The 18024-nt window shown below is 41.5% G+C and overlaps 2 protein-coding genes and 1 pseudogene across 6 annotated transcripts in view; all 3 read right to left on the bottom strand.

Moving 5' to 3' along the window:
* Nucleotides 1-474: 474 nt before the first annotated feature.
* On the bottom strand, nt 475-7712 carry LOC114450000 (neurturin-like). The gene is made up of 3 exons (XM_028427888.1): nt 7401-7712; nt 1513-1807; nt 475-1015 (listed from the first exon to the last, which is right to left on the bottom strand). Exons 2-3 carry the CDS (start codon nt 1778-1780, stop codon nt 588-590), a joined length of 696 nt encoding a protein of 231 aa, XP_028283689.1. The 5' UTR covers nt 1781-1807; nt 7401-7712; the 3' UTR covers nt 475-587.
* A 33-nt stretch (nt 7713-7745) lies between these two features.
* On the bottom strand, nt 7746-14216 carry LOC114449627 (la-related protein 6-like; annotated as a pseudogene).
* A 2109-nt stretch (nt 14217-16325) lies between these two features.
* Nucleotides 16326-18024, bottom strand: part of ptprfb (protein tyrosine phosphatase receptor type Fb) — a 144757-nt gene continuing 143058 nt past the window's right edge. For all 5 annotated transcript variants that reach the window (XM_028428005.1, XM_028428009.1, XM_028428008.1 and 2 more), the window contains one exon: nt 16326-17194. In XM_028428005.1, coding sequence (XP_028283806.1) covers nt 17126-17194 — 69 coding nt within the window. In that variant the 3' untranslated portion in view covers nt 16326-17125. The remainder of the gene's footprint in view (nt 17195-18024) is intronic.

Raw genomic sequence — 18024 nt, forward strand, 5'->3', positions numbered from 1 at the left:
AAACTTTTTTTTTATTTTTACCTGTGTAATAACACTGCAAGCAAGGAAACTGGCCCCAAATTCTAAGATAACAAAAAAAACAGTTCAGTGACAACAGGTCAGTTGGCTACACTTAAACGGAACATGGTGGGCTACATGTATATTTTCTGCCATTTCTACCTGTAAGATGATTTTTGTCAAACTACTTCTGTGGGTATGAAGTGCGTACCAGCAACCATCTGGTTCATGGTGGCTCGTCACCATCATGACTCTACTTCTTGTACTTCTATTCAAATATAACATCACAAACATAATGTTGCTACACAGTTATTACAGTTTACAGTGTTACTACACAGATAGAAAAGGTAAAAACGTTTTTGGTATGAACAGTCATTATCTGTCTTTGTACATAGAATCCAAACTCTTGTATCCATGTGATTCATTCCCAACTTGTGGTGACAGATGTCAAAGTCTATCCATGAAGACAGCCAAACACATACTCTTGTATTTATATTCCTTAATCCATAGTTATGTCTTTAAACAGCATCTATGATTCTTCCAATGGGGCTGAGAGCAGCATGAAGAAGTGACGAGTCTATTTCTCTGGGTCATACACACCCACAGCTTTTTGCCGAAAAATTCTGTAGCGTTTGAAAACGTTTGTTGTTGTCGTCCCAGAAGGAAAAGTCTTCAAATGCAGTCGGTCTGCAGCAGGGCCCTTTGTTAACTTTGCCCTTTTTTATGAACTTCATCTGGATCATGTGCTTCATGATCATGTCGTAGTTTTGCCTGTGGGGCTGACAATTGCCGGTGCAATAGTGCAGCGGCAACGTCTCCTCACTCTTGTACCCGAGACCCAGTTCAGTCACTGTCAGCTGCAGCTTCCTCACACTGCAGGGCTTTGGCCTGTGGTCTCTTTTAGTCCTTCGGGCCTGGTTCTTTCCCAGGCGCCGACTCCTCCCTTTCTTACTGTCAAGCAGGGTTTCGACCACACGTTGAAGCTCACCTTCTGTGAAGCTCTGGAACATCACGGACACTGAGAGAAGGGAGATAAATAACCAAAACTACAGTTATTGACAGATATAGGGGTGACGGCAGGAAGATGTTTGTGGCTTGTGTTTAATTTTGTACTTAACATTTTCAACAACTGAAACATAGATGATTCACAGAGATAACCTAATGTAGGTGGTTGGATAATGAAAGTAGCTACATGTTTATTTAATGTCATGGGGGCAACTGTTCTTGTCACCAGTAATTCCATGTAACAGGATATCGTTTGTGTCGACAAACATTGAGACAATAAGGCCATGTGAGAAGAAACGAAAATGCAATTTGTTATCCTCTCTTTGAAGTTATTGCATTTCCAGTGAGCCATGAGGTGCTAATTGACTCCAGGTTATGTCAGACATTGAAACCTGCTCTATAAACAACAGAGTCAGGTACTAAGTGTTCTGTCTGAACCCTGGCAACCCTTTCACATGACACCTTATCTCAATGCAGACGTGGAAGGAAGAGGATAACAGTTTATCTTACACTCTGAGAGGAAGGAGTTCATGTTGTCTGTTGAGCGGATCCTCCGATGAAGACCACCTGACTTTCTCAATTCTACTGAGGAGGACGATGTTGATGATGGTGAACTTCTGGATGTTGATTCGAGTGACGAAGACTCTCTTGATGAAGATGAAGATGTGCGTGAATTTTTTGTCTTAAGTCCAACAGTGGCCATGTTTTTAATGAGGATGGTGGACAGGGCTGCACCACAGAGCATGAAGGCAAAAGTGGCACCTTTCCATAACTTCATCTTAGAATGTGGAGGAGCATTGAAACTCTGTGAAGAGAGCAAGAGAGAGGCTAAGGGCACAACATCAGACATGTTGAAACAGTCACACCTTCACTCATGTAAACCATCCTCTCAACTTGTCACATTGTTATCTTTTATGTCATCACATTTCTGTGATGTCAATAAATCCACCTCTCTCAACTGAGATTTGTCTTGCAGGGCTGTCATTTTACCCCCAGTTTACTCTTTCTGATTCTGCTGTCAGCTCATTTTCACTCCAAATGGGTTCATGATCTGTGAGCCCGACATCACTTGCTGACACCTGAGAATGCAGTCTGTGTTTAAAGTTGTATCGCTGCAACCCAGGGTTTGAACCAAAGACAAGCTAGATGAGTTTTAAAACCCCTAGGCACTTGGAAAACCAGTTACAAATTGCGTATTTTATGTCAGGTATACCTGATATAAGTGAGAATAAAAGTGTCTTCTCTTGATGCCTGCAGAATATTTTAGAAAAAATATCATTTTAAAAGAAGGGATATACATTCCTTCCTATCTCTTAACCACACCTATTTACAATGCTATGTATGAAGAGGCCTCTTAGTATTTGTGCGCGTACATCCCTTTATCTTACACAGCCCCTCCCTGTCAAAAGGCACGGCGCTGCAGCAGCCACAAAACTCCATTTGGAGTCTTTTTCCTTATTGTTAAACCACTGAGAATTTGAGACGTTTTACAAGCACGCTTTTTTGTATTTTTCATATCATGTCACCAGTGAGCAAAACATTTCCCCAGAGCCGGAAATGGTACACTGGCAGTGACTAACAGCAAATCCAGACCAGGCCTTACAAAGTGTTTTGCCAGACTGGATTCCGTAGTATACATATACAGGCTGCTGGATTGTTTACAATGAGACAGAATGTCACATATTTTTGTCTGGTTGATTATAGAAAGAAAATCCGTAACAAATATATTCTGTAAGTGTTCACAGCATGTCGAGTAGCTCCTGTAGATCGCATTAAATATGACAGTTTGTGGAAAAAAACGTAAGGAGAAGGAACATTTTGGTTTTCTCGTGGGATTTTGTAGTCAAATGAGTAAAACAAAAGAAGAACTATAGGAAAAGTCACACAGTACTCCACTTTATCTGAGTGTTTTGGGCACCGCAGCTGGAAAATACAAAGAAAGTGCACACATGAGTTGCAGTGGTGTAAACAGCATATAAACAGGTATAACCAGTCCTATCAGTCAAAGCTTGACTCATCACTCATAATTCCATATGGGGCTGACGTGCTAAGCAACCTCTCCACAATGAAGGGTTAGAATGGTATTCATTTGAAAGTCAAACATTTCAGCTAACAACCTCATTTGAAGCACAGTGTGTGCAAGTCAGACCGTGGCAGAGCCGTACCCGGCTATATATGTGTCCGATGTTTATCTCGCACTGTTTGATTTAATTGCCAGACGTGATATATATGCGACGCCTCAGTGGAAACTTTCATATTGTTTCTGTTGGTTCAACACCAACTCCTAACACCAGAAATCTTACTGCTTCTGCTCTAAATATGATAAATTTTACAATTTTAAAAGAGCCAGGTTTGTTATGATATATAGCAGCAGATGAGATCATTGTTTTCTCATGCTATTAATAGGTCAGTTCGGGACAATCGCTCATGCTTGGAGCTTGCCGTTTCACACGGCAGGGATACATCAGTGTCCTCATCCTGTTAGGTCTGCAGCTCATCTTGATAAAACAATTACCTTGTAAAGAACAGATGAGTCCTCCAAGGACTCAGTGGCTAACACTGGACAAAGCTTGGTCATCAAACACTGATCTCATGTCCCTGAAGACACTTTGATTGTCATAATTGCTCCACTCAGAAACGCATTAGTCACATCTGCAGTCGATTGATGCCAATAAAAGTGCCAAGGAGCATTCTGCAGCTTGTTCATATGGTCACAGGTGGTTAATCAGCACAGACCTTTAAAGTCTACCACATGCTCCTGCTTTAGTGAACATAAATATATAGATATTGATAGGGTACATGGGCACTGGTGTGTTCTTTGGAGAGCAGTGGAAAGACATGAATGAGTAGCTGACTTCCTGGATGGACACACGTGGCTGTTTTTCAGCAAACGGAGAAGAGCAACAACACAGAGGATATAGTGGAACCCCCCAGAGAACTCTGCAGCAGAAGGAAAACCCATCCTCAAAAACAGAAACATAAAAGTGCAGATGAGCAGCAAAGTCAACCAAACCTGCTTCCACACATCTGCAACATGCCTGGTCCTCACAAAAGCATCACATACAGACGATGTGCCCGTGCATGTGGAGCAGAAGGCTGGTCAAACGTGTGAGGCCCAAAACAAACTGAGTCAGTCACCTATTCAGAAGAGTTTGCAGGCGTGGAAGCCTTCGTCAGGACCTTGTGTTTCCAGCGAGAGTGGGAGTGAGAATAAGGTATTCAAGCATTGGCACACCTGATGTTTGCCATATGCCACCTGAAGAGCTACCAACAAGAGAGAAAATAATCCCCTAAGGTCATTGACACATTTGAGGCAGGCCATGAAAGTGAACGCTTTGGCCAATAATTGTTAAGTCTGTCAAAGCCATTCCTGAGACATTACGTAGTCTCCAAAGCATGCACGCGTCACACAGTAGCAGCCCAATCCTCAAGCATCAACTGAGCTCTTGTTACATCTCAAAGATCGCATTATTTCAAGTGACACAATAAAATTCATGTTTTCAAGGAATAATTGGGTCAGTGGCCATGGTGCTACTAAGCTGGTGGTAATGTAATTACAGCAGCATGGCACTTGTGTCCTCCCCTCCCTCCCATGCCTGAAGGAGACACTCCACAGAATGACAGTCCTATGGAAGATGAACTGAAGATCTGTCAAACTGGGACATAAGGGGCGTCTGTGGTTAACATTTCTGAATGAAACCAGCAGAGAGGGGGGGCTTTCTTGTCAGCTTGCTTGAATCTCGGCCAGCGTGAGATGATTACAGTGACACAAGATCACAGAAAGGCATGAATGAAGAGCGTCTTTGTGCTTGAGGAAAAACGCAGAACTTTTATGTTTTAGTACTTTGTAGCATTTATTCGTATATATTCAGCAAATACAACCTTTGCTGTTTCACTCTCTCATCAATATGACTTGTTTATGTACCATAAACACCTACAGCACACGTTTGTGGTTTCACTTTCCCCCAAATCATTTCGCACAGTGTAGAAATTAGACAAAGTCCAATCTTTCATTGTTGGCCAGACACTCACTTTTTTTCCCAGAGTGTACACACAACACTACATAATCCAGTTTACATAATAATGTTGCTTCTTAATAGAAATGTCTGCCCATTGTTTATTTGCCACTGCATAACCTGAGGCCTCCACCTACTGAATATTATAAACACACTGTATGTTTCAGCTCTGCTCCACCCATGTGACCGGCTGCCTTTGCACTACTTTGAACACACCCCATAAATACCTGTACTGAAGCGATATCAGCAGCATAACAAACAGCGGGAAAGTCACCTACTGTGTTGTTGCAAGGAAACAACGTGCTTATGGAGTCCTAGAGAGGCCTTGTCTTGTCTTTTCCCTCTTAAGTGAGCATCAGGAGGCCTGGGGACAGCTAGAGAGTGCTTGGAGAGGTAATAGGGACATATTCCAAAGATCAGGGCGGGATTAGCACTAATGCCTGCCGGCTTTATCTGGAGTCACGTGGGTTAACACCTGGTTGCAGTGTTGGTGGTGGAGCCCAGGCCTTGCTCTGTGTGTGTGTGTGTGTGTGTGTGTTAATCTATCAGACATCTCCAACTCAGGGCCAGTATGCAGAGCCACACAGCGAAAGAGCACCAACAGGTGCCTCTTCCTCTAAAACCTGTCCTCATAGTGAATAATGAAGAGGAAGGGACAAACTCTAGCAGGTTATAGGTCTGTTGTGTTGGCACCAAGGTGGGCCAAATGACTGCAAAATAAAGTGGATGTTCTGAGCCAGAATTGGCTGTGCTAAATCCAGCCTTGGTTCTAATGCAACTGAAAAGGCTTAGGTTAGACAGTGCTGTAATTTTGCAGGGCGCCACATAAGTTGGCTGTGGCTCTGTCACTCCGTAACCATGGGTCAATTAAAACAAGCCTGCTCCTTGTTAGTGAGAAAGCTGTTCTTCATTATTGAGAAAAAAAAGGGAAAAGGTGGGGGTTATGCCAGAAAAATCTTTATACACATTTTACAAATTCTAAATGGGCTTCTTTTCATCTGGTTAAGTGGCTTAAGTGCTTCAATTTTATTTTGCAAGGGCTACTATCATGTTCCGTGGATTATTACAGATTAATCCACTGACCCAACAGCCTAGCACGGAATCACACTCAAACTGTTGCAGTTCAGGTGGCCTAATGAGGTGTGTGACAAAGTTACATTTATAGATCCCCAATTTGACACCTGTACCACTTTGTCTCCCCTTTACTATTATGGGAAGAGTTGAGTCAAAGTGTGGCATGGACTTACATTTAAATAGCCCTTTTAACACACGTAGGGAGGTTAAATGAGGCTTTGCAGTGAATGTAACATATGCTCGTTTTTTGTGCATGAAGAAGATTGATGTTATCTCAATTACTTTCCAAAGAGGCTGCTATTCTAGTGCCTAATCTGTCTATGGCAGATCCTCTTTTAGCACAACAGCATCGCCTCTAAACCCATGTTAAACATGTTGATGTTGCTGTTACAAAAGGTTGACGGCCATCTGGCACACGCTGAATACCACTTTCAGATATAACCTATCCGAGCATGCACAAGCAAGTGCAAACATCTGAAATATGATGAAGATTTGACATGCAGAATGTACGTTTTGCTAAGAATATAGCAGGGAAATAATGTAGAGACCATGTGGAGTGGTGCATCAGGTCAGCTTTCCTTCATTTATGACCAGCTTTGGCAGGTTATGAAAGTTGTACGGCTCATTTGACTTTGGGCTTAACCTCTATCCGGCCCTCCGGGTGCAGCTAGATACAGTATAATCTGTACGTATGATAGGGGCTTAGTACAAAGGGATATCATCACTTCAGTGAATATAATCAAGTTTATATCTCTTGTAGTACCTCTGTTACTTTGGGATTCTCATTATCCTAATTATTTAAATTATACAAATTGCAGCTCTGCAAAAGTGATAAACACAGAGAAAAATAATCGGTTGTTTCGCAAGATGTCTAAACAGTGGACCAACATTTGGTAAAGTAAACCAGAGAGTATTTAGAGAGCAATTGTGCATGAGAATGATGCAAACCACCATGCTGGACAAGTGAAAGGAAAAGAAAATATTTCTCACTGACAAAATAAACTTGTCTGTGTGGTAAGAGCTTGTTCAACATCTGCAAGAAAATTTGGATCATTTTTTATTTTGTTGTTCTTCCAAAATAATGGCACGCTCCTTGTAATCAATGATAACCACTCTGCAAACATTTCGTGTCAGGCTGCAGTGCACTACTGTCATGCGGTACCAGCAAGTGCTGCTTGTTGATACAGATAATCCAACGTGTGTTTTCTGCCACTCAAGCACTTGGTGCAGCATCTTTGTCAGCAGCACCTAACACCTTTCCCATAAGCTGCCGGCTTAAACTAACAAAAGAAGATGTGGTGTCCTTACCGTTCGGCCGGCTAATCCAGACTTAGCTGCGTGGCGTCGTCTTCAGCTGACCTCCACAGGCAAGTGTTGGCTGGGTAAGTCCATCATCATCATCACAGGCAAGAAGCAAGGGGAGGACTCCTGCTTGTTCACAACTCCATCACAGCTCCTTGTGCCTACAAGTAAGGGAGGTGTCCTGACTTGACTCAGTTCCAGGATTATTCTCTTCCATAGAATCCTTTTTGATTGCAAAGATCAAATCAACTTTCCTCTGAATGTAAACATGTGCTTCATGGCAATCGGGTTGATCCATTCAAAAAAGGAGTGAGCTGGGAGTTTAGAGAACCTCCTGACTTGACATCAGGTTCACTTCAGTGCACTCCTGTCATCATTCTTCTCCAACAGAGCTTCTGGACCGCTTTTTACAAACTTAACCTACAACAGAGGAACGGAGAAGAACAGAGGCTCAGCGGCTTGTCATATCTTAACTTTTCCCACTAGTTCTGAATCTCTCTTGCCTTGAAAAGTCATCAGAACAGCACTGATGGAATGATAATGCACATCTCCTTACCTTATCTCATGCAGCAGATCTTCTCTGCAGTTCTTGGGAGGGGGATTCTGTGGGTCGAGAAGATGGGTTAGGGTGAGGAAGGAGAGCGTGGTTACTGTAAGTGGAGCACAGAGCTTCTCTGATGCCTCTGCCTGCCTCCCCCTGCCTCCCCCTTTCAACTGTTGCTCCTCCTCCTCCATAGTTGTGCTTGTGAGCAGAGTCGGATTACTCCTGACATGATAATCTCCCTGGCTCTAACTCCAGGAGCACTAAAGGATGCTTTGGCCTGAGCAAGGGCTTACATTTACCTTCTGCCACAAGAGAGTCTGCCATCTTAAGCAGGCAATTGGTAATAGCCTGAATTGGGCAGATCAGTGCAGTTTGAGGAATCTGCTAAGGCAAGTGTCTTCCAATCTTTTAGGGGGCATTAAGAAAGTTCACAATTGGTTTAAAAGGAGCTAAGACAACATTAACCCCAGTTAAATAGAATTATCACAGCAGAGGTATTTCATGATGATTTAATCTACATTTGGCCGGAGATAAAACCAGGGGTGTTGTTGTTGAGGATCTCTCACACACATCTACTCCAATACAAACCACTATTTTAGCTCCTGAGCCTCGAGGAGTAAATGAGGAGCAGATGGTTGCGCTTTTGGAAGGTATCAGGCCCTCCAGACTGCAATCTAAATAAATAACCCATCCACAGAGGAACTGCGTCAGGTGTGCAGGGTCAGTAATATATAAACAAAGGCCAAGCAGTTGGGAGACGAGTGAAGTGATGCAAGGAGGGGTGGGGGTGGGGGTTCATGAAGCTTTACAGGTGCTGTTTGGGTACATAAAGTAGGCAAATAAATCTACAGGTACACAAACAGTAGCCTCTGCACTTGGGTGATGGAGTCATTGTCACAACAGGAAATAAGTTCTTCACTAACAGATATTTCAAGCGTAGCTGGATAACAGAGTCAAGTGTGGACTGATTCAAAGGACCCAAGCAATCGCATTCTAACACCATGAGTCATTCTGGTGTCCTTGGGCCAAATTATACACAAATCTCACTTTGCAAAGTTTTAGTTGTGAGGCAGAGCGCTAAATTTCTAGGACTTAAAATTCCTTTAGTGTTGACTGAGAGAAAAAGGGGGAAAAACCAAAGCTTTACCCAAGCTTTGTGTCATACCAGAAATGTGTATCAATGGATATTCTGCTGTTATCAGAGATATGTGACCCAATGAAGAATGTCATATCTTTACTGATCTAGCTGAGGGTGAGCAGGTGCAAAGTCAGCCTAATCCCACCTTGGAAAAAAAACTATGAAAAAACAGTGATTACTGCAATTAACTTAGTTGACATTAATGTCAATGGTTGGCCCTAGAAGCATGTAAATACATAATGACTTCCAGTTAACTTTTCTCTCCTTGAAAAGGAACTATCAGCACAGAAACATTTCCTGACATGAGGCAGAAACATTTTTACTCTATACATATTGTTCACAGATGTGTAACGTTTTCACAGACCAGCCTGCTGCAGTAAAAATCCAACAGCTGTTAATTGCTAAATCAAGTCAGAGACAGCATGAGCAAAGCACTCGATCTGTATACAATGAAAAGTCTCACTCAACTGCTAAGATTACATTAGTCATGAGGACAAACTGACATATGAGAATATACAAGAAGAAAAAATAAAGTATGTTTCCAATTTCAATATGATAGAATCCCATAGACTTTTCCACTGGGTGTGGATATGTGAAGAAACACATTTTGTTTAGGTTTGGGCGAGATTTTAAGGAAGCCCTCAATCAGTAACACTATAAACAGTCCATTCCAGTCGAGGTGTCATTAGAAAGGCTGGAAATAAGGTACAAACGTTGCTACTACGCTCGTCTTGCACAAGATGCGGTTTGATGATTGGACAAGTAGCCTTTAGCCAAATGTCATCTCAGTGAGTGGAAAACTGCTTTTTAGGGAACCAAAATCTAAACAGGCACCAGGGAAAAAGATGCGGGAGGACAATGAGGGTGCTTTTTTCCGACCGTTTCATGTTGAAAGACAACTCTGAGAAAGTAGTAACAAGGTAAATCGACCCTGGCCAAAGAACAAATATAAGGTAAATGGCAATTTGCAGTTGTGACCAGACAAACTGATCTGAACTCGTGTTTCATAAGAGGCACTCAGACTGTGAGACACTTCAGCTTCAGCTATGTATTTAGGTCTCTTTACTTAAATGTATTCACTTGTTACGCAACTAGACAATTATAAAGCTTGATAGAAAGAACAAAGAATTTAGAATTGCATCTTTCGTGAACACAGCTAAATGCTGCCCCCATCTGTCAGTGCTTTATAACAACACAACCCATAGAGATTCCATTACTTTTGGTGTATAATGCAAAAGATAATTTATTCTCTTTCTCAGCTCAGCGTTACATTCTTGTCATATTGTCTGTCTTCACAGCTCTTCTAGTGCTGTGCTGTTTAATAGTGTTTGATCTCTTCCTGCAGTAGTCTCTGTCTGCCCTGAAAGCCTTTGGTGCCATTAGGGCCAAAAGGCTGACGCAGCAGTCTGACAATCAAGCGAGGTGCATTCAGGCACCCAGCTACCTTTGAGTTTAACACACTGGCTGCAGAGCTGCGCCTCAGCACCCATGGGCTATGATACTTTTCATTGTCTCCAGAGCACCAGTTGCTCTTACTGTACCTCTGATTCAAAACAGAGAAGGACTTGTCGTTGCAGCTGGTGAAAGTCTGGTTAACCCTTTAACACCACCCTCAATAGTTGATGAAACGCCTGTCAAAGGCATACCCAAATTAAACTACAAGCTGTTTGTGACCCCTTAGGAGTATGTGCAAAAGCTTGGTCTCATTGTGAAGGTAACACTCTGAAATTTTTATTTTAGCTGTGTGATTTACTGCAATTGCAAATGGTTAACAGTGAGAGAAGTCTAAACACAGAGAAATAAAAAGATTTTGTAGCTCGCCTAAATTTTTTTTGTAAAAAAAGGCTGCTTGACAACTGGAGCATGGTGATGTTGATTAGATGACAATATAGTGACACAGGCTGAAGTCTTACCTATTCCCAGTTAAAAGTAGATAGTAATTGGACAAGAAATGACCATTTGGGACAGGTTTTTCTGTAGGTATTCCCAGGCGCTCTCCAAAAAGTGCCATTTGGAGTCTCCAAATGGACACTTTGGCACCAAAGTGCATAACTCTGGAATGCTTCAACATACAGACATCAATGAGAGCTCTAATGAAAGGTGCCACTTAGAGGAACCTCATTCCATATTCAGATTCACTATTAGTATGATTGAAATAATGTTAGTGAAGCAAAAACACATTGAATGCTCATTATTCTACTGAAACTGAAATTGTGCATCACAAGAAAAGACTCAGAACAAGAGATATGGTCAAAAACAACACCTTTATCTAAACAAATACCCAAACTACTTACAGCAAACTGTTTACATGTTTACAATTCCACAGGTTTCACAGCCACATGTTGTTCTCAGTATGCCACTGTTACAGTCACGGGCTGCTACAAAGCACAGCTAGAAAGCTTGATGGGTGTCTTACTGTCACCAGAGATGTAGACTGGCTTGTGATGTTGTACACTGGGAGTAGGAGGCTGCTCTGGCTCTGGTGCTTGGCTCCCACTCTGTATCTGAATCAGTTTGCCTAAAATGCAAAAAATAAGGTTTTCATTCACAGAACAACTGTATCTGCATTCATTGTTCACCTCACAAATCAATAGTAAAAGTGCACACCACACAGGTAAACAAAATAGAACAGTGTTTGCCTAAAATGCAAAAAATATATATAAAACAAAATAACTATAGATGTATGTAAGGTTGTATGTATATATCAGATATTCATTCACAGAACAACTGTAGCTGTATTCATTGTTCACCTCACAAATCAGTCCTCCACAACTACTTTTGGAGGAATAGTAAAAGCACACACCTCCCCCACACAGGTAAACAGAACAAAGGACCCACACAGGTAAATGAAATAGAACACAGTGTTTGCCTAAAAATGCACAAAATATATATAAAACAAAATAACTATAGATGTATGTATGGTTGTATGTATATATCAGATATTCATTCACAGAACAACTGTAGCTGTATTCATTGTTCACCTCACAAATCAGTCCTCCACAACTACTTTTGGAGGAATAGTAAAAGCACACACCTCCCCCACACAGGTAAACAGAACAAAGGACCCACACAGGTAAATGAAATAGAACACAGTGTTTGCCTAAAAATGCACAAAATATATATAAAACAAAATAACTATAGATGTATGTATGGTTGTATGTATATATCAGATATTCATTCACAGAACAACTGTAGCTGTATTCATTGTTCACCTCACAAATCAGTCCTCCACAACTACTTTTGGAGGAATAGTAAAAGCACACACCTCCCCCACACAGGTAAACAGAACAAAGGACCCACACAGGTAAATGAAATAGAACACAGTGTTTGCCTAAAAATGCACAAAATATATATAAAACAAAATAACTATAGATGTATGTATGGTTGTATGTATATATCAGATATTCATTCACAGAACAACTGTAGCTGTATTCATTGTTCACCTCACAAATCAGTCCTCCACAACTACTTTTGGAGGAATAGTAAAAGCGCACACCTCCCCCACACAGGTAAACAAAACAAAGGACACAACACTGTATTCACTAATTCTTTGAAACGTCTACATTCTATTTATAAAACTGCAACATGTATAAAAGTTACACTTACTTGTCATGGACAATATCTTCTCCTTCAATGAACATGTCCTCCTCCACCGAGTCAACAGACGACACATAACTTTGCGCATCCGACACATCCTCGTCAGAAAAGTCGCTTTCCCGTCTCGTACACTCTTCAATAACTTCTTCAACAGTGTAATTCTTCTTTTCCATGCGTTTCGCCATCTCTCTGGTCACTGGAAATACCACTGGAATGGAGATATACGCTCACTCTCACTATTACGCATTTACGCATGGACAGCCGGCATCCATTGTTCATGTTTACGCTTAGGCCTGTAGCCCACCCTCCTTCCACAACCCCTTCATGTGGGACATCCCCGTGACGGAAATCTTATTGGCTATACGTCCATTGCATCAGATTCAGCGTCAAATATAATGGGCTGAAAATACAAGCGTAAGAGTGGGGGGAGGTGCTTCGCTCGATATAGTCGCTCATTGGATTCTTTTGGCTAGGGACAGGCCCTCGATCCTTTTGTATGGTCAAACGAGCTGTCAATCAATAGAGTAGGGAAGTGGCTTTCCAACGAGGTGTAGGTTGTCAACAAAGAGCACAAAATGGCTGCGCCCAGACGGAGATATTGCAGTGAAGACATGAACCGTCCCGTCCTCGGGCCGCGTGTACTTAAAAGGTTAAAGGTTCTTTGCAGGGAGGTATCCACTGATGTTTGTGGTTGACGTGTGTTTGGAGAGGATGGTTCTTGCTGCAAGTCCTTGGGGATTTCAGGTTGATTTTCAGTGAAAGGTATGTCCTCCTCAGGCTGTGTGTTTTCTTCTGGTGATTTGTCCTTGTGGTGATGTGTTGACTGGAAACCCAAAGGAACCACACACATGCCGTTCCCATTAGACTTCTCTTCTTCCGCCTTCAGGGCATGGTAGGCCCTACGAACCGACTCCAAATGATCAAACCTGACCACAGCACATAATTGTTGGCCAAGCTCTTTGTGGTGTTTAGCGTAACGCTGAAGCTCCTTAGGAAGCCGTTTGCTGGGGGGCAGGATCCACGATGAAGTAACGTTGCCGTAAATAGAGAATGGAGGATTCTTGCTGAGAGTAAAGGATCCTCTAGTTCCAGGTTGGCCCCATCTCCTCTGCTTTGATCCTCTGAAAGGTTCCAGGCAAGGAGAAGTTTGCTGGTGGGTGAACACAGTAACCACATGGGAAGCGGCTCTTTACGCCTGACTTTGGTGCAGTCATCATTCACTTCCAGAAGGTCTGAGTGCAGTGCTCCTGCCAGAGTCATGTACCAGCTTGTAGTCAGGACTTTATCTGTGACAAACATTGGCAACCTCAGCTTTGTTTCATATTTTACTTTTACATTGTTGGAAGTGTAGACACAGTCAAAAGCACACAAAGAAATATTATTTACCTCTTTCAAACAGGTGAGAAGCTTGAGATTGACGTAGCCCTGCTTGTTCTTCTGCACATGCTTCAGCAGAAGCCAGGTGACTGTCAGAGAACAAATCCTCCAAATAGGCTTTAATCTTCATGTAGAGTATCTGTTGATCCAGTGGCGTAGGAAGCATTAAAAATGTGGGGGGGGCACCCTTCTGTGGGTGGGTGGTGAAAAAAAATATTAGTATATTATGAAATATAATAATATGAAGTAATTGCGATTTCCTGCGGATTTTAACGCACGTCCCCCTCTGATATAATGGTAGCTACGCCTATGTGTTGATCACAGCTTCTTCTGGCTGGATGGACTGCACATCATCTCTAAAACATATGACCCAGCATGATGATAGGTCCCAAGAATAGCCATGTATATCAGCCAACGTGTTATCATGTTATCATGTTCCTTACCTCATTAGATTACTCATGCTCTTTTCCAAGGTTTGTATGTAAAATGTGTGGTAGTTCAATGCTGCTGCTTAGTAAAGTCAACACCAACTGGCAGAACAGATACAGTCAAAAACAAATGGAATGCAGTAAAAATTCATCTGGATCCTGTTGAAAAAGAAACAAAAGAAGTCATGTAAACAAAACAGAATTTTGTAAAATGCCAATATTCCACATCACTGCCTGTATGACTTACATAATATCTGCTTCAGAAGTAGTAGTAGAGTATATGCAGCCTGTTTCCATATGTCGATATATTATTATGATAAACATACAAAAAACTAAATGTTTGCTGGCTTTGCCCACAGCTGTAGTCATCCCCATCTTACTGATGTGTGGCATCTGTAGGTAGTGATTTAACAGGCTGTGTGGGTGAGAGCTGAGGAAGTTAGGGGACTGGAGAGGGTTTACAGTGAGTACTCTCACCCACACAAATATATACATCCACACATAGAAAAAGCAAAGCAAGTGCACATGTTTATACGGGGATTTAAATATGTATATACAGTTTTGGTGAAATGTATGTACATATATCTTTGAATCCTTATATCCCTGCAAAAAAAAAACCACAAATGTCTAAGCATTAATCCATTTAAAATAATATGCATCAAACTCCAACCAGCAGGAAACAAGAAATGGGAAACTTGAAGGATATACAGATTTGTAAGATTTTGTAATCTGTAGGATAAAGAAATGACTCGTCACAGGCCAGTCTTTGTACAAAAACCCAATTATTTAACTTTATTAACATCAATGTTTTTGTCATCAACAGGTTCTTTTTAAATTCCAGTTCTTTATCAACAAATAGAAAACAGACTGTGTGTACAACAGATCGAACCCCTACAGCACTAAGCATTCACAAGGTAAAAATTAACATTTTTGTTTTATGCCAGCGTTTTCAAGTCCCCCCTCCCTCCCACCGCCATCGCCACCACAACGCTTAGGCCTCTGGATTCAGACGCTCCCCCTCCTGCGGCTTGTGCGGGAGAAGATGTGTGCTTGAGTGGTGTGATGGCCTGTGCTGAGTGAGAAAATGTCCATTTTGATGGGTGGGGGGGGGGGGGGGGGGTTGTGCTGTTTTTTTTTTCCTCATTCAGACGGACAACCAGCTGTCGAAGTTACTATGGTAGTACAGTAGATACAACGGTGTTTCCATTAATACACACTGTAGGACAGCAGGCTCTCTGCAGTGTCTCTAGGTAGGTCAGCAGAATGAATCCTTTTTTTAACAATATACTTTTGAAGCTGTGTATATATCTATGTGTAATTGTACATATATATAATCAATCATAATTATATATATATTTATAGTTCTATTTCTGTATAAAATAATATCAGTCCAAAGGGCTGAGTCTCTCTCCCTCTGGTAGGAATGGTTGATTCTGTACAGGTACCGACGTTGATGGCTCTACTCCTCAGCCCCATATGAACCACTTCCAGTTCCAGGTCCTTTTCCAACTGTGTAGTTCCACTCCAGTAAACCAACCAGGCAAACAGGAAGTGAGGAGATGGGAGGGGACTTGAAGAGCATCAATATTCAGAGATCGGGAGTTTATTTTCTGTCACCTACGCTTTGGGTATAAAAGTCCGCAGGTAAGTTCTCCGCTTGTGGAGTATGAAGGCATCAATGCCATAGGCTTCTGATGAAAACAAAACAAAACAAAAAAAGATAACAAAAAACATACAAATCATGTGCTTTTCCTTTTCTGTACACCTCTGATTTAGTCTTGTGTTAGACAATTTAGCTACCTACCACGTTTACAGAAGGACAACTACAGCAAGTCTGTGCACTGAAATCAATTTTCTGTCAGAGCTGATTTTAATGGCAAGTAAAAAAAGGCAATTTGACGCATTGAACTGAGTAAGACCGAACACAATGTATATGACACATTAATGGATTAAAAACAATGTCTTGTGACAACAGAAGTCTGACAGCAGCTCAGAGAACAGTGGTCCTCCTGTAAGCATTTTCCCCCTGGGATTATTAAAGTATTTTCTGATTCTGTATTAGTATCTCGGTACATGTGTAAAAACGCGTCCCTTGTGCTAAAGTACCCTAAATATGATTATGAAAATAATGCGTGCCCCCACAGTAAGGCAGTTTAAGACAGAAGAAATGTCTGATATTAAAATGATTATTAAAAACAACAAAAAAAAGGATAATAAACAATAACATTTGACAAAATGAATCAAAACGTTGACAATAAAATAAAAAAAAAAGAGAGAGAGACTGCTCTCTTAGTGCTACCAGTAGCCTTTGACAATCAGGGAGGTTTGGCATCGACAGAGCAGAGAGGCGAGCTGCCAGTCTGCGCTGTCGGATCTGTACAAGAGTTATGTTTGTCGTAGTCACTGCAATGTTTCCGTTATTATTTTTTTTAAAGCAAAGATCTCAGGTGGTTGGTTAACTCGGCGTATATCTCTGTGATTGGTTAAATCCGTCAACGGGTCTGCAAGCTCGTCCCTTCATCCAACCCTCTCCGGTAGCTGCGAGGGGTCAGATTTTAAGGGGGTCAAGTGAGTGGATGGCGGCTGAGATGGGACACTTGGCACACTCCTGAGAGGTCTGACCAGGGAAGCTGCTCTGTGAGAGTGGTTACGTTGCATAGTGGTCAAAGCTCCCCAGGTACTCCAGTGCTGCCCTGTAGCACAACTGGTACTGGTCCTGAAGAGAAGAACACACAGTGTGTTTTTATATGTGAAATCCAACTCAGCTTGCTCTTCTAATGTAATAGTTTGAGTAAATCTGAGCCTCTTTTTAAAGGGCCACTCCAAAAGTGACTCATTCCCCACAGATCCCATGCATCACCATGCAACAAGCTGTAGCTGTTTGCAATAGAGGCTCAAATGGTTTTGAAGCACTTTATATACACACAGACTGTATTTTTTCACATGCTTTATCTGTTATATAACATATTCATCATTCTTTAATTGGAGTTAAAATCTGACACTGCTACTGTGATAGCACTTGAATTGACTGTGGGGTTTCTGAAGCACCTCTAAAAGCTCTATTAAAGCAGGATTTGCTGCAAAGTCTTTGCTTTTGTGTAGCCCTTCTCAAAAAAAGGGACACTTCAGATAACGCCAGGTTTAACCCTTGTGCAACGTTCGCAAACACTACCCTTTCGTGTTGTTCGGGACAAAAATGTCCTCTAACTTTAAGTTTTATTTTTAATATTTTTAAAATATTTCTTCATATTTTTTTTGCATAGACCTTTTAATTAACTTCGGTTCTAATTAAAAGTAGCAAAAAAAAAATCATTTTCCCCCAGGATTTTAACCCTTTAATCACCAATTTTATAAGGGGTGGTGCTGAAAATTGGAAAAAAAACACACAAAATGGCTCATTTTTAATAGAAAAGGTGAATGTGGACTGTCTTTCTGTCTTGGTCATGTCAAACATTAGTAACAACATTGACTTTATTGCATTATTAGTTTTTGCACAGCACTGGATTTTCATTTTTTTGTCCCTTACGTGTTTTAGTGGCCATTTTT

Source organism: Parambassis ranga, chromosome 17, assembly GCF_900634625.1.
Source record: "Parambassis ranga chromosome 17, fParRan2.1, whole genome shotgun sequence".
Classification (NCBI taxonomy): domain Eukaryota; kingdom Metazoa; phylum Chordata; class Actinopteri; family Ambassidae; genus Parambassis; species Parambassis ranga.